At 39.2% G+C, this 13,699-nt stretch overlaps 1 protein-coding gene across 2 annotated transcripts; it reads right to left on the bottom strand.

Moving 5' to 3' along the window:
• Positions 1–1,796: 1,796 nt before the first annotated feature.
• LOC103698933 lies at positions 1,797–13,699 on the bottom strand. Of its 2 annotated transcripts, XM_008780997.4 has the most exons (18): positions 12,149–13,697; positions 11,741–11,812; positions 11,446–11,650; positions 11,241–11,355; positions 9,871–9,966; positions 9,674–9,755; positions 9,522–9,581; positions 9,385–9,437; positions 9,121–9,287; positions 7,904–8,114; positions 7,346–7,403; positions 7,150–7,206; positions 6,673–6,918; positions 3,693–3,757; positions 3,521–3,577; positions 3,338–3,431; positions 2,383–2,523; positions 1,797–2,303 (listed from the first exon to the last, which is right to left on the bottom strand). In XM_008780997.4, the coding sequence occupies exons 1-18, from the start codon at positions 13,409–13,411 to the stop codon at positions 2,190–2,192; spliced, it is 3,156 nt and encodes a 1,051-aa protein (XP_008779219.1). In that variant the 5' UTR covers positions 13,412–13,697; the 3' UTR covers positions 1,797–2,189. The 2 variants fall into 2 exon arrangements, with proteins under 2 accessions (XP_008779219.1, XP_038971271.1); XM_039115343.1 differs by lacking the exon at positions 11,741–11,812 and having other exon boundaries at positions 12,149–13,699.

Genomic DNA, 13,699 nt, shown 5'->3' with positions numbered 1-13,699 from the left:
TTCATAGAGTTGGTGGTCCGATTCCAAACTCCGTGATCGCCGGCAAGGTAAGCTTTCCAATCCCATTAAAAATGGCTTTTCTATGCGCTATTCTTCCATTTTAGTCTATTTCTTGGTGTAATAATTAATGGGTTGGGAATGAGGTCATCAGTTGGAAGCATTTTTAGCCTGTGGAAAGAAACCAGGAAAAGCCTTGGGATCCTTTGGGATCGGAGAAGTGGTTTCAAGAAGGCCAGGGTTTCTGATTTAGGAGGAGGCAGGCCATCATCAGTTCTCGAGTTCTTTTCATGGAGCTAATGAAAATCCATATAGACTTAACAGAATCAACTAAAACTGGAGAAAATTTTGAAGAATTACAGGGCCCTCAGCGCTCTTACTCATGAACCTCATGTTTTAATCATAGAATATTTTTCTGGGCAAAACGAGGGTCAGGAATCTTCCGCAGCTAAGAAGTGACTCCCATACACCGAACTTGGTTTTGAATTGGAGCGCATGCTCTTAGCAGAAAGCGACCTGCATTACAACAATACTGCAGATGTCGACGGGGGTCTCGCAGCTTCCTGGTTCCCGATGTTATTTTTTATGTAATGTGAAGAAGAGAGAATTGGCATCCATTATCATGGGCCGCGAAGAATAAAGGGAGGGGATCTCTCATGCAGGGCAACGAATTTAAACCTTTGGCATTTCCATATCTCAAGCTAGCTCCGGTCCTGTTGCGGTGATGGAGTTCTTGAGAAGTCATTGCGGGAAGTACCATTCTTCTCCTTGTATTAATTCTGAACGAAGGCCCCGTCGTAGCTACAGCTTGCAGTCCTCCTGTTGACCAGGCTGCCACTGCCTGCTATCGTATTTGTTTGCGTAGGTGTGTGAAAAGACAAATGCGTGGGTGTGTGTACGCGTGTAATTTACATGCAGTTCCGCTGCATGCTATTGTAGTTGTTTGTGCAGGTGTGCCATAAGACAGATTTTGTGGCGCGCGTGTGCATGTATGCGCATATGTGTTACGTCCGGTTACTCAGTTACTGCATGTGGTTGGTCGACACGTCAGAGTTCAATTGCGCCCGGTTGATATCATCTGCGGTTTTCATCTCCAGGGATTTTGTTTGGGACAGGATCAGATAGTGGGATTCGCCTAATAAAATCTGAGACCATGCGATGCATTTCATTTAACCTGTTCGTGGATGATCTTTCGAGTATCTGTTGGTTCTCGCTTCTCACAACTTATGAGCTAAAAATGTGATATACCTTACTCAAAAATTATAAAAAACAGAAAGCTGTGATTGGTGGGCTTTCCCACCCCCTTTGACTCTCCGTCGAACCACCAATTTCATCCAAACACGGTTGAGCATGCGCAACAAGTTTCCGGTATCGAATAATCCTCAAAAAAATGAAGTTGGCCTCATTTTTTTTCACAATATGAATTCAACAAAATTTTATGGAATAGAGTTGCAAGGACGGACCTTAATTTTACCTCAAGAAAGCTCCAGCTTACCTATCTTGTACAGTTTGTAAGTCGATAAAATTTTTTAATAGTTGCGCCACGACTCTGGGATACGTCACCTCATTACCTACATACACTTCCTATCATGAAAGATAAAATAAAAACAAAAATAAAAAAAATGATCCTCTCGCTAAATTATGAGACTAAAGGGGAAGTTCTCTATTGACTTGAATAACGATCAAGAATTAAAAAAGGAAAATCATACTTTGAAGTAATTCCCTCTAATTAATCCATACTAGTTTTTATTGCAAATAAATGCAAGTTATTATCTTAAAACATTCATTTTGACCGAGTGTTATATAACATCGCTAGGGCAAGAACTTACCATTTCTAAACTTGTTTACAACTTTCACGTTTACATTTTAAAAAATAATTAACTAATACCAAATATATAGATATACATTTTTAATTTTTTAAAATAAGAAAAATGAAAACTGATGTCAAACGGTTCCCTAATATACTACCTAACATAATTTTTCTATACTTATGTGCTCCTACATTAAGGTTTCTCAATACCATTTTCGCAATTCCTATGATCCCTTCCAAACTTCATAAGAACCCACCAGCCAAAAACAGCTTTCGAGCAACTATATCCTGTACGTTCCAGATCCCTCTATGTACAATTGATGCGAAAAGCACTGCAAAAGGGGGCTCTTCTAACATGATCGAACCAAAAAAAGAATAAATTTCATCTGATCCCTTGCGTTTCTTGACTAGAAACACGAGGAACCGTAACTGGCTTGTGGAGTGTTGATGTCCCTTGAAATACTGTTGTTCGGGCACCCTTCAAATACTTGTGCAGCTGGAAGATAAATATATGATCAGTTCTCTGCCTTGATACACTACCATACGTGATTCAATGCAAACGCAAATGCACCTACCTCATCTGAAGTTATTTTTGTGAAACCAAATTTCTTGGTCCAGATAGATTCAGCTTCATCCGCTGCTGGAAGAACAAAATGCTTGACCTTCATACTTGCCAGCAGTCTCTCTATGCACGAAAAGAGAGATTGGAAGTATCCCTGATAAAAAAAGAAATATATCAATCAGCATCGGAGTGACTGATGATCATGAAACTAGCACAGAACCACACCACAAAAGGAAACTTTCTACAAGTTTGCAATCTTAACCACGACTTCCATCAAAATACAAGGCATCTGTCTAAAACCTAGTGCCCTGAAAAGGACTAGCATGTAGAAAAGTTACTACATCAAGTTACATGAGAACTTTCAAGTGGATGGTCCAAAAAGGACTTGTACAGTAATTCTTGTTTCTTGAGATATTAGATTATCATAAGTATTTCCAAGCAAATACCTAACCATATTTTTTGTTCAACTGCATTTGGAAGAAAAAAGCTTTTCTTCACGAACCATACAGTGAGTATTAGATGGTTTATGTGCCTGGAGCCAAATTCCAGGTTTCATGCTGATAATGTAGACAATTTATTTGCATGACTTTTAGCAACCCACATGTGGATATAACCACTCAAAAAAACATTTACACTACACAAATATCTCTTAAAAAAAGCTACACAAATATGTTTTTCAAAAAACAGACTAATCCATAAGAAAAAAAATCTTCCTGTCAGACTCGACAACAGATCCAGTTACATACACTGATTATATTGGATTTATAACTAATTTATTACGGTTACTTGTGTTCCTGTCATCCTCAAAATTAACGAGTAGGGAATAATGTAAAGTTCCACGTCACCAACAAAAATTCTCCGACAAATCTAGATAGGTGACCAGCTTAAACTGCATTCATTCCTTCCTGAACACATGCACATTAAGTAGCACCATAGCAAGATCTTTGAACCAGCTCTTACAGACTCACCTGCCCTTGATGCTCTCTGCTTGTTGCAACTAGCGGAAGTTCAGCAATTTCACTTCCCAAAACACGTAAAATCCCCGCAGATACCACAGATGAACTGCAGTGATGGAACCACATTCAGGCTCAGTGTCACATGATCCTGAGTTAACAGCAATTAGAAGCTCATATGCATTAATTAACTCTTACCCCACAGTTAATAATGCACAGTAGATCCCTCCATAATCTTGATCTCTCACCGTCCTTCTGTCATAGAATAACATAGAAAATTCATTGAAAGAATAGAAGGAACAAAAGTTTGTGGAACTGATTTGACATATAAAGATTATAGTGAAGACAGAAATAAATGATTTCTCCCCACCCATAAACCATTGTAGGGATAAGGTCCCTGCCAGTTGAAGCATCAACAATCGGGTCAAATGACTCCTGCAAAGCAACAATAAAAATTAAAAAAAAAGAAAAATATTTTTTTCAACAAAACTTTAGTGCAGAATATGTCATTAGAGGAAATAATTGAATTTTAAAAATAATGACAAGCCAAATGCAGTCACCAGCTGTCAGACTAAAGATACTGGTTTTCCATGCAGAATATGTCAACAAATTTCACTCAGAATTTCCATGACTCATCTTGCATTAGTGTCCTAAATCTAAGAGAATCATCTATGTATTCGATACTGGTTTTCACAACAATTTTGCAAGCACAAAGAACATACTAAAGATATACAGTTTCCCTCATATGATTTGCATCAAGTGATATCTATTCCTCTTCCACTTTCTCACTTAAAATTTCCACCATCAAATGTTTGATACATGTCAACCAGCATCAAAATTAAAGAACAATGGTAAGCTAGAAAATAATGTCCTTTTCACATCAAAATCTCTTACTTGATAATATATGGACATCACGTTATTAACTTCCTACTAATGCCTCGATGTCTTCACAACCATTTCTAGACACTCAAACTAGCCCTGCCTAACTGACAACTCTAACCAACAATATATTTCAAAGCAGGACCAAAGGCAGCAGGAAAAAGGTTTAGTAGTCGAGCAAGGCCCTTATCCCGGCTTTGAAAGGCGAGGACCAGCTCATGAAAGAATCGAGGGAGAAATAACTTGCAAAATGAAACGTCGTTCCTCAGGCTATCAAGTCGGCTGTCGTGTGAGTCTAAGGCAAGCGTGCCAATGCGTGCTAGGAGAAGTGGTGAGCTTTTGCGATTGGTCCAAACCTTCTAAAAGCGGCTTCTTGCGACCTGCCCAGAATGCCCATACATACCTTCGGTTTCAAGACCTTGTTCGCACAGCGAATAAAGGTCGGGCTTTTAGAGGGCTCTCTCCTCTCTTCTATTACTTGTTGGAGTTCCCCTGTCTCCCATCTTCTTTTCAAGTCCCACGCTTTCCCCGGTTAACAACGGCGAACCAATTCCAGATGCTGGTCCTAGCTCTAAACAGTCTGCTGAGAGGTCTTTTTTGATGCGCAAGTTGTAGATGATAGCCCTTTAATTGCTTAGGAGAACCGGCCTTATTTAGTAAAAGCCTTTTCTTGCTTAATGCTTTCTTTTCTTTAAAAGCCCTTTAATTGCTAAAATTAGGTTTAAAGTAAGACAAGAAATTCAGCTAGGAAATAAACCCTAATTCAATAATTATCAAAATTTATTTTTCCTCATAGACAGCACACCACAACAAAACCACATCATTATGACAAACTGGCAAAGGTTATCTACGTTGCTTCTCGTAAATAGGGAAACTTCACACCAAGTCAACAGCATGCCAACCACCATGGCCCATCTTGACACCTCACAGGCCACAGAATATTTAAATCCTTATATTTGATTACATATATGCATGCATGCATGTATATATTCGCACATATATGAACACATACATATGTGCATCTATCTACACAGACACACATACACACTGTATCCCATATATGATCCTCAAAATTGTGAACACCAAAACAACACTATAACATAGTCAAATTCTATAGTGACATCAACCAAAGAAAATGACCATTCCCCAGCAGTTCGCCTAAAAAAAGCTCTCACCCAGTGACAGTCCACTAATAATTCATACACATGCGGACCACCATGACAACACTCTTTAAGAAAATTCATTAGTGAAATACAATGTTTTCACTAGCAAAACCATTAACTTCCAACAAAAACAATTTTTGAAGTTACAACCCAGAGACAACATTGCTCATCTTAAAGTTGATGAAACTAACAAATTACTCAAAGAAACTAACAAAGTCAAAAAAACTATAATTATAAACTCATAAGTTATCCAAGCAAAACATAATTATAAAAAAGAATCAACTCTGTACATCATTCATTTATACATACATACATATACTAGGTGCAAACAGCTTACTCAAAAAATCATGTGATTCGAAGACCTCTAGCATATGCATCAAGTAGCAAAAAAATTGGACAATCTAAATAGCATCGAATTATATATGTTTTTTTGATCATTTGATGCATAGGTTAGCAGTCTCCAAATCACATAATTTTTTACAAGGTCCACAATCTCAGTACCGGGTACCGTATCAGTACCTTATTGGTATAGTACGGTACGGTACATCTATATGTTAAAATAGCTCTCTTACCTATTTTTTCAATTTTCATCTCGGTACATCTCGGTCTAGACCGGTACGCACCTCAGTGGGCGGCTTATACCAACTTGAATATATGTTTCGTACCGGTTGTCTTTCAGTACGGTACATACGCCTCATACCGAGCGGTACGGCAAACCTTGATTTTTCGTGTGCAAGCTGTTTAGAGGTAGTAGATCACATCTAACAGTTTGGACCATTGATATGGGAACCATTGTCCAATCTAAACTTGACCAAATTTGAGTAGAAATTCATTTGAGTGTAGCGAAGTCTAGTGCGCTCTCTCTCTCTCTCTCTCTCTTTGTGTATGAGGTAGCCCAGTCTGCCTCTCCCTCTCTACTTTATAGGTAGATGAACACACACACACACACACACTACTAAATCTGTAATATTTATGGTTTGCACAACATACAAAACACATCTCAGAGAGAACCACTCATTTTGGGGGGGGGGGGGGGGGGGGGGGGGTGATGGGTGGGTGATATACATATATATATGTTCTTTTTCTCCAAGAGGTATATCTAAGATATCCATCAATGTCTACCAATCGCAATCTGATGTTGACATGTAATTCAATAAGTCTCTCTTAAAATGCACAACGCAATTAGCTATCCAACATACAGTTTTACTGATAACTGTAACATTACTGGCCATTAAAGTAGTTCTACAAAAATAAAATGATAAATAGAAAACTTGGTGTTACAATAGCATTAGATTGATGAATACTCACATGGAAAATAGCGACTGCTTTGGAAAGCAACAATCTACTTTCCGCATCAGCAGTTTTGCCACTTAAAAGTCGCCATCTTATATCGGTATTGGCATCCCGGTTGAAACCATTGTTGTCGTGCTTCTTCCTTATCACATCCGCATCTATTAGAGGGATTGGCTGTGCTCCACGAAGAAGCAACTTTTGCAAAGCAGTATGAATCCTACTGCAATCAGAAGTACATAACCACTCTCCTTCAGGCAACTCCTGTAACCATAATAATAGTTAAGCTCAAAACTTTGTGTATGTTATGTGATTAAGAGGATAAACGGGCCAGAAGTGTCTTTCAACCTAATATTCACTGTAACTTGGCCTATTCAAAACTTTCGAAATTATAGACCCACTGCCACCACTTCAAGCAAGACACATAAACAAACTTTTAGGACTTGACAAAGGCAACTGCCTATTAAAAGGATAACAGGATTTCAAAGTGGTTACCTTCAAATCAGCCATCTTATGCTCTTTCAGACACCCCACATGGTACTCTCTCTCACACTGTAACCATATAAAGTTCAGTCAGTATTCGAGAAAAGGGATGACAACTTGAACATACAAATAATTGTACAACGTGAAGGAAGGATACAATTATAAAAGAAAAGAAGCTAAAGTAAAATAGTGAGAATCAAAAACATACCTGGTCACAGATAATGACAGTGCGGTCACCAAATCCTGACTTGCAAAAGTCATGGCGCCTGTAACATATTTAATATCATCAAAAAGGAAATCATTATAGTGACCAAGATCCAAAACCAACAATGAATCAAATCATAAGACCAACTACTATGGCACAGATGCACAATTTTTATTTGAAAGCTCCATGTGCAATAAAATAACAAACAAGAAGAAAGATGGAAAAAAAAAAAGAGGCGGTGAGTTGTCTATGTATAAGGTGCTATGGGACAGAATAATTTCATAAAGCCAAAGCTCAACAGATAAATTATAGCATTAATACTCCATCCATAACACCATGGAAAAAATCATTTTAGCAACCAGGTGTAAAGGAAACAAAATTTCAAATTCAGTTTACCCAACACAGCTTATACATGGGTTCAATGTGCCCAAAGCAACATAAGCATTAATATAGCAAACAAGTTCGACAAATGAATAAAGGCCCACCACAAGTGGGCTGAATCAGTTAGGCATTAAAAGCATTTAATGGTATACAAAGTTCACAAATAGATAAAATGCTAACCTGCACAGGGCACAGCCACCGATGTCATTATTGGGCGTTGAGACAATACGAATACATCGCCTAAATATCTGATCAATAGGGTCGACTCCAGCAACCCTCCCAGCAGCAATTGCATTATCATTATGCGCCACACTCCTTTCTCTTTGATGGAGACTTTGACAATATTGACAGTACCAGTCCCCTTTGGGTACGCTCAATAGACCGACACATTCTGCAACTCAAATGGAAGGGGTAACATGTTAGAAACATAGATTACGAATTCGACACATTAAAACAAAACTCAGACCAAACATACATTAGGTAACAGGTACTGCGAAGCCAGGCTTGTCATATGCATAACATCTACGTATTATCTAAAAGACTAAAACATTAATTTTGTTTTTAAAAAAAAATAAATTGTTATAAAATGCATTTGTCGTACATACAAAAAGGGGAATTTAATTATATAGCAGCACAAACAAGCAATTAATTATCTTTAACTTCACCTAAGCATCTGTGCTTCCAATAGGCATGTCAATTAAGACATTTAAAGGATACTAGCAAAAAGACATATGAGAAATGCAAGATGGAGTTTCAATGATAAAAAAAGAGTTCCTAAGTGCCATTGCATCACATCCATCCAAATGGAAAACTATTTTCTAAGGAGGAGGTTCGTCTACAATTTTTCTTTTGAAAAAGGCATGTGAAATCATACTCCTCTCAATGAAATCAAAGTATCAGCACTCCACTGACTGTATGAACCAACTCTAACCATTATACAGCATGTCTAGTATACAACACCAATAATCACAAACAGCCGGTAGCGTATTACCAGAATAATAGGAAAAACAAAGAAATTTTAAACTATAGAACTCCAAAACAACCACCATAATCTTAAAATAACAAAATAAAGATAAAAATCCAAAGGCAACCCATTGACGGGTAATCTTTATGAGATTAAATAGTGCTGGAGCTCCAGATTTTAGTAATATTTATGGAGGATCCTGCACCAGATATGAACCTCAAAAGCATCCGGATTCAGATGCAGAAATAAAGAAAAATAAAAACAACCCCTTATCTCATATCTAAATGGGTTTTTTTTATAGATGCCAATAATCACCAGACCAAGTGCTTGCTGTCTCCTTCATATATTCCTTATACATGAAACCTTTTTTGAGACAAGTATGCTCTAAAATTAGAGATACTAAGAAAATCTTTGTGACACTCAAAGTAAACACCTTTGTGGAAGGCCCGAGGACAAAGATCGCAAAGGAGAAGATTTCCACCATCTGCACAGATGCCGCAGAGATCATCATTTTCACTCGCCGACAACTTGCGGCCTTTAGATAGCGAAACAGATAATTCATGAAGAGAAACTCCATTTGAAGTATAGATGTTATTGTAACTGGAAAATCAGAACAAATGTAAAAGTGATGAGTAAGGAGTTAAGATGTCTGGAAGCAAATCAACAAGATATATATATTTTTTAATCATCAACTCACGGTTTGCGCCGAGAAGCCTGACCAGCATGAGCTTCAAACTGTGACGGACTAATCTGCCGTTTAGGATTAAGGAAGTCAAACATTTGATATGGGATATTCAAAAAAATCAACAAATTTGAACAGATCCATATTTTTACCACAGTATTGCAGCAATGACAGTATATTCCAGTCTCTTTTATATAACCCTGAAGCAATCTCTGTAGAATCATAATGACAAATATATTAAACAAAGGACCACAAAAGAGACAGCCAATCACAAAAAGAAACATTTAATCATCTTGAACACAACCTTTCCACGAACATAGTAGGCTACTTCAGTTCCCTGAGGTAAAATGTCATTCATAAAAACCAGCTTATGCAACCCCAAATCCCTAGCATACAGAAAATTCACCAAAGAACATAGATTAATAGCAAGCTAAAGGGAAAGACAAATGGAGAATAGGCTATACAAAACAAAATTTTAACAAATGAACTTAAAATACCAACTTTCTAGTTAACTTTCCCGCACTATTCTTCTTATTTGGTAGCAAATTCTTGGATGAGCTATCTGATGGATCCTCTAACGAACCAGTCCTCGATGACCTGAAACACAACAATTATATGTAAGCCATATAAAAGGTAAATTTACAAGTACACTGTAGATATAAGGAGGACAAAGATATACAAGACAAGAAGTATTCCACGAGATGTGATGTAGATCATGCACAAACAAGAATGCACCAAGAAAAGAATTTTAACTCAAAGAAATCAACCTAGAAAGAAAAACAAAAAATGTGTAAGAGATTCAAGTCAAGCATGCAATGCAATGTTTGAGTAATGCAAACACATCTTCCTGGCAGCTATGATAAACGACACTCAGATAACACGAAAGACACTTCTACTATATATTACATTACTTTTGTATATAAATGTAACTTCAACATATACCTTGAAATTACTTATAGTGGGGACAGAAGAAACCCTCTAGAGTTCATATATTGAGTAGTGCAAAGAATTATGTTTACAAGCAGTTAGTACGAGGAAAAGAATGTTTGTTCGGTTAATCTCTTATTCCTCTTTTTATCTAAGCCAATATATATTATGTTCGCTTACCTAATCTCATTGGCAAATATGATTTGAAATTGAAAAGTACAATGGTTATCTAATAAGGCTTTCATATGACCTTGTATATTCACCTTCTTTAGCTTGGATACTTATCCTGCTCCTTTACCATCAAGTTCTCGAATGATCACTATAAAGATACACCACAGCTAGTATATCCAATTCATTTTTTAACTCAAAGATATAATACAACTAAAATAAAACAGATGTAACATGCTACATCTTCATATCTTGTTTTCTATTTGGATGATCTTGCCATCATCTAATCATGCACCCAACTAGAACCATTACAAACCAGCCAAGCATCAATCCACATGAAGCAAGTGGCTCAAATAACCCAGTGATACAAGAACATAAAATTATGGACAAAAAAGGGGAAAAATCAAATTCTGTAGTTGAAAAGTACAAAAGATAAGGCAAATGAAATTAAGTGAAGTAATCATAAAGAAGGAGAAACCAAATAAAGGAGAAAGGTAAATCCAAATGGAAAAAATGAAGGAAATTAAGATACTTGTTAAAGACACATGACTATTTGCTCTAGTAACTCACAATGGTAGCCTCGGAGCATAAGTTCCCACCCTATTTTGGCCTTTAAACAATTTTAAGAATACAATAATTGCTCTACCTCCCTCTTCCTCCTCTAACAGAACACATACAAACTGCACAGAGTGGTATTCTTTTTTTTAAAAAAAATACAGACTATAAAGCAAGAAGTCCTTACATAAGTATTGCATAAAACTATAAAGGAAACATACCTCATAGTACTAGCAGTTCCATGTGATGGGCTTGGAGTTTTTGGTGGTTGCTTTGAATTGAGACATGAATCACACAGCAGTGCAAACTTCCCAGTGCGTGAAGTATGAAATAACTCTGAATAGTTAGAAACAAGTAACCATCTGAACAGGTCCCAGCATACCAAAACACCAACCACCATAGAAGGTCAGCAGCATAAAATCTTACCTTTGCACTTCTGACAAGTGATCTGTTCCTTTGGAGGTGCTTGACCAATCGCATTCTGGATTGCAGCTTCCAACATGTCTAATGGAGCACTGATGCATGCTTTTAAAACATCACGAAGGCTCTTCCCATTTTCCAAAAAAATGAAGTCTGATGGATGCTTCTTTGTGCTCCCAGCATGCAGTTCAAACTGATAAGCTGAAACAGCCTGCAATGCCCAGGACAATATCAAATGACAAGAGTCGTAACACAAGATTCTATCCAACATCCAGGTGAAGAGCAAAACAGAAGAACCCACCTTCGAACCATTGCACGAAGAACAAGAGCACAATATATTGTTTCCCTTTATCACGCCCTGAAGCACAGCTTGCTGTGATAATAATGCCATAAACACAATTCTTGATCAAAATTACAATGCCGATAAATGTGATCAAGAAAAATGCTTATCAACTGCCCAGCAGAGTACCAAAATAATCAGTACTCCACATGCAGCCTACCATTGAAGTCATAGTAAGCTAAAAGGAGGAACTTCATGGCCAAAAGGGCAATTTGAATTAAAAAACGATGACCAAGTATACTTGTATTATCATCAGGTAATTTGCAAGTACAAGCCAATTGCTACTAGCTATGAAAAATCACTAATGTTTCAGCATGCAATGCGATTGCTGCAACTTTAATTCATTAACATCAAAATTGGGGCACATACCTTGCCATTGGAGGCAATGTACTTGACATGCAACCCCTCAAGCAGGCCAGTAGCAAGCAAGTCCCTAACATTTGTTGGCAGCTTTGTCAGCGCAATTTTCTTGGACATCTTCAGTTCCATCTTCTTCTTCAGTGTCGAGTTCAAAGATCCATTCTCACCATTTGCCTCGGCCTTCGGGTCGTCTGACCCAACAGACCCACTACTTGTGGTAGTGGTTTCTGCTGCTCCAGAATCTTTCTCTTTAGCTTTAATTGCCGACCTTGTAAACCTCCTGGCAGGCTTCTCTGACAAACTATTTCCGTCCTTAGACCCATTGTGAGCATTTATCACCATCAGGGAACCCACCGTAGAGACTCCATCCTCCATTGGAGGGACCTTCAATGCCGATCTCGTGAACCTTCTGGTAGACTTCTCCAATTCACCATGATCGTCTACCAAAATCGGCGCCTCTGCCACAGAACGTGCCTGATCCAATGTTGGCGGAAGGTTTGCAGTCGATGATTCTTGCAAAGTAACCTTCAATGACGACCTCGTGAACCTCTTCTTCATAGGCTTCTCCATCGTCATGCCATCCATCTTTGATCCATCTTGAACATCGATTACAATTGGGTCCTCCGAGGCACAGCCATTCTCCAATCGATCGCCATTAGCCTTGCACGCATCATTATCATCAATTGCAATTGGGGTCTCAATCCCATTATCGTCAATCACAGATCCAGCTCCAGCTCCCTCGATCGGAGGCGAAGAAGCCACTGGGGGCTCCGGCAAACCTTCTGATGTAGCACTCAATCCTGATTTCTCTTGGTGAGAATCCCCATCCACCATAGCCTCATCAAGAACGCCGATCTGAGCAGATTTCTCCACGGCAGACCCAATCCCCGACAGATTGAAATCCGGCATCGCCTCATCCTGCCCATTCACCACAATTGGGGCCTCCTCCTTGGCCTCATCCACACGATCCACCACAACAGGACCTTCTGCCTCGATCTGGCAGAGATTAGGAGGGGGGTTCGGGGCCACCGCCTCCGGCGGCGGTCCGGCTGCCTCGGACGCCCTGGTATCGGCTTTCTTGGGCCTCTTGGAATCGCGAGAAAGGGCGGCGAGTTGAAAGGATGGGGACTTACCCGAGCGGGTGCGGCCGAGGGACACCGGGAGGGCGGCCTGGGCGCGGAGGGCGAAGGCGAACTCGCGCTTGAGACCGGATCGGACGCCGGAGCGGAGCACAAAGTCCTCGGGACCGGAGGGGCCGTCGCCGTTCGCCATGCTCACGAGGATGGGCCGAGAAATCAGGGTTTCAGGGGGCGGTCTTCGGCGACGCCAAGGGGAAAGGAACCCAAGATCGGGAGGAGAAACGGGGAATAAGGGTTTGCTCAGGCCTTTACCTTGGGGGCAAAAGGCCGGAGGGCTCTGCGGTTTCTGGAAGGAAGCGGAAGGAAGGCGGTGAGAAAAGAGGATTAATCCTCGATCTAATGGTACTAAAATAATAATTATTGACGGCAATACTTTGGGAAGGGAAAGAACAGGGGAGAGAGCCGGAGAGGGGGAGAGGTG

Source organism: Phoenix dactylifera, chromosome 18 (assembly GCF_009389715.1).
Source record: "Phoenix dactylifera cultivar Barhee BC4 chromosome 18, palm_55x_up_171113_PBpolish2nd_filt_p, whole genome shotgun sequence".
In the NCBI taxonomy this organism is placed as follows: domain Eukaryota; kingdom Viridiplantae; phylum Streptophyta; class Magnoliopsida; order Arecales; family Arecaceae; genus Phoenix; species Phoenix dactylifera.
The sequence above is the reverse complement of the archived record's forward strand: the minus strand, read 5'-3'. Positions and strand labels throughout refer to the sequence as shown.

Bases quoted from the DNA above. Each gene is read 5' to 3' on its own strand.
- LOC103698933 (XM_008780997.4), bottom strand. From the start codon at position 13,411: ATGGCGAACGGCGACGGCCCCTCCGGTCCCGAGGACTTTGTGCTCCGC. The intron at 11,356-11,445 runs GTAAGATTTTAT...CTAACTATTCAG, and splicing joins CACTTGTCAGAAGTGCAAAG to AGTTATTTCATACTTCACGC. The intron at 9,438-9,521 runs GTAAAAATATGG...CCTAAACGGCAG, and splicing joins GTCATTGCTGCAATACTGTG to ATTAGTCCGTCACAGTTTGA.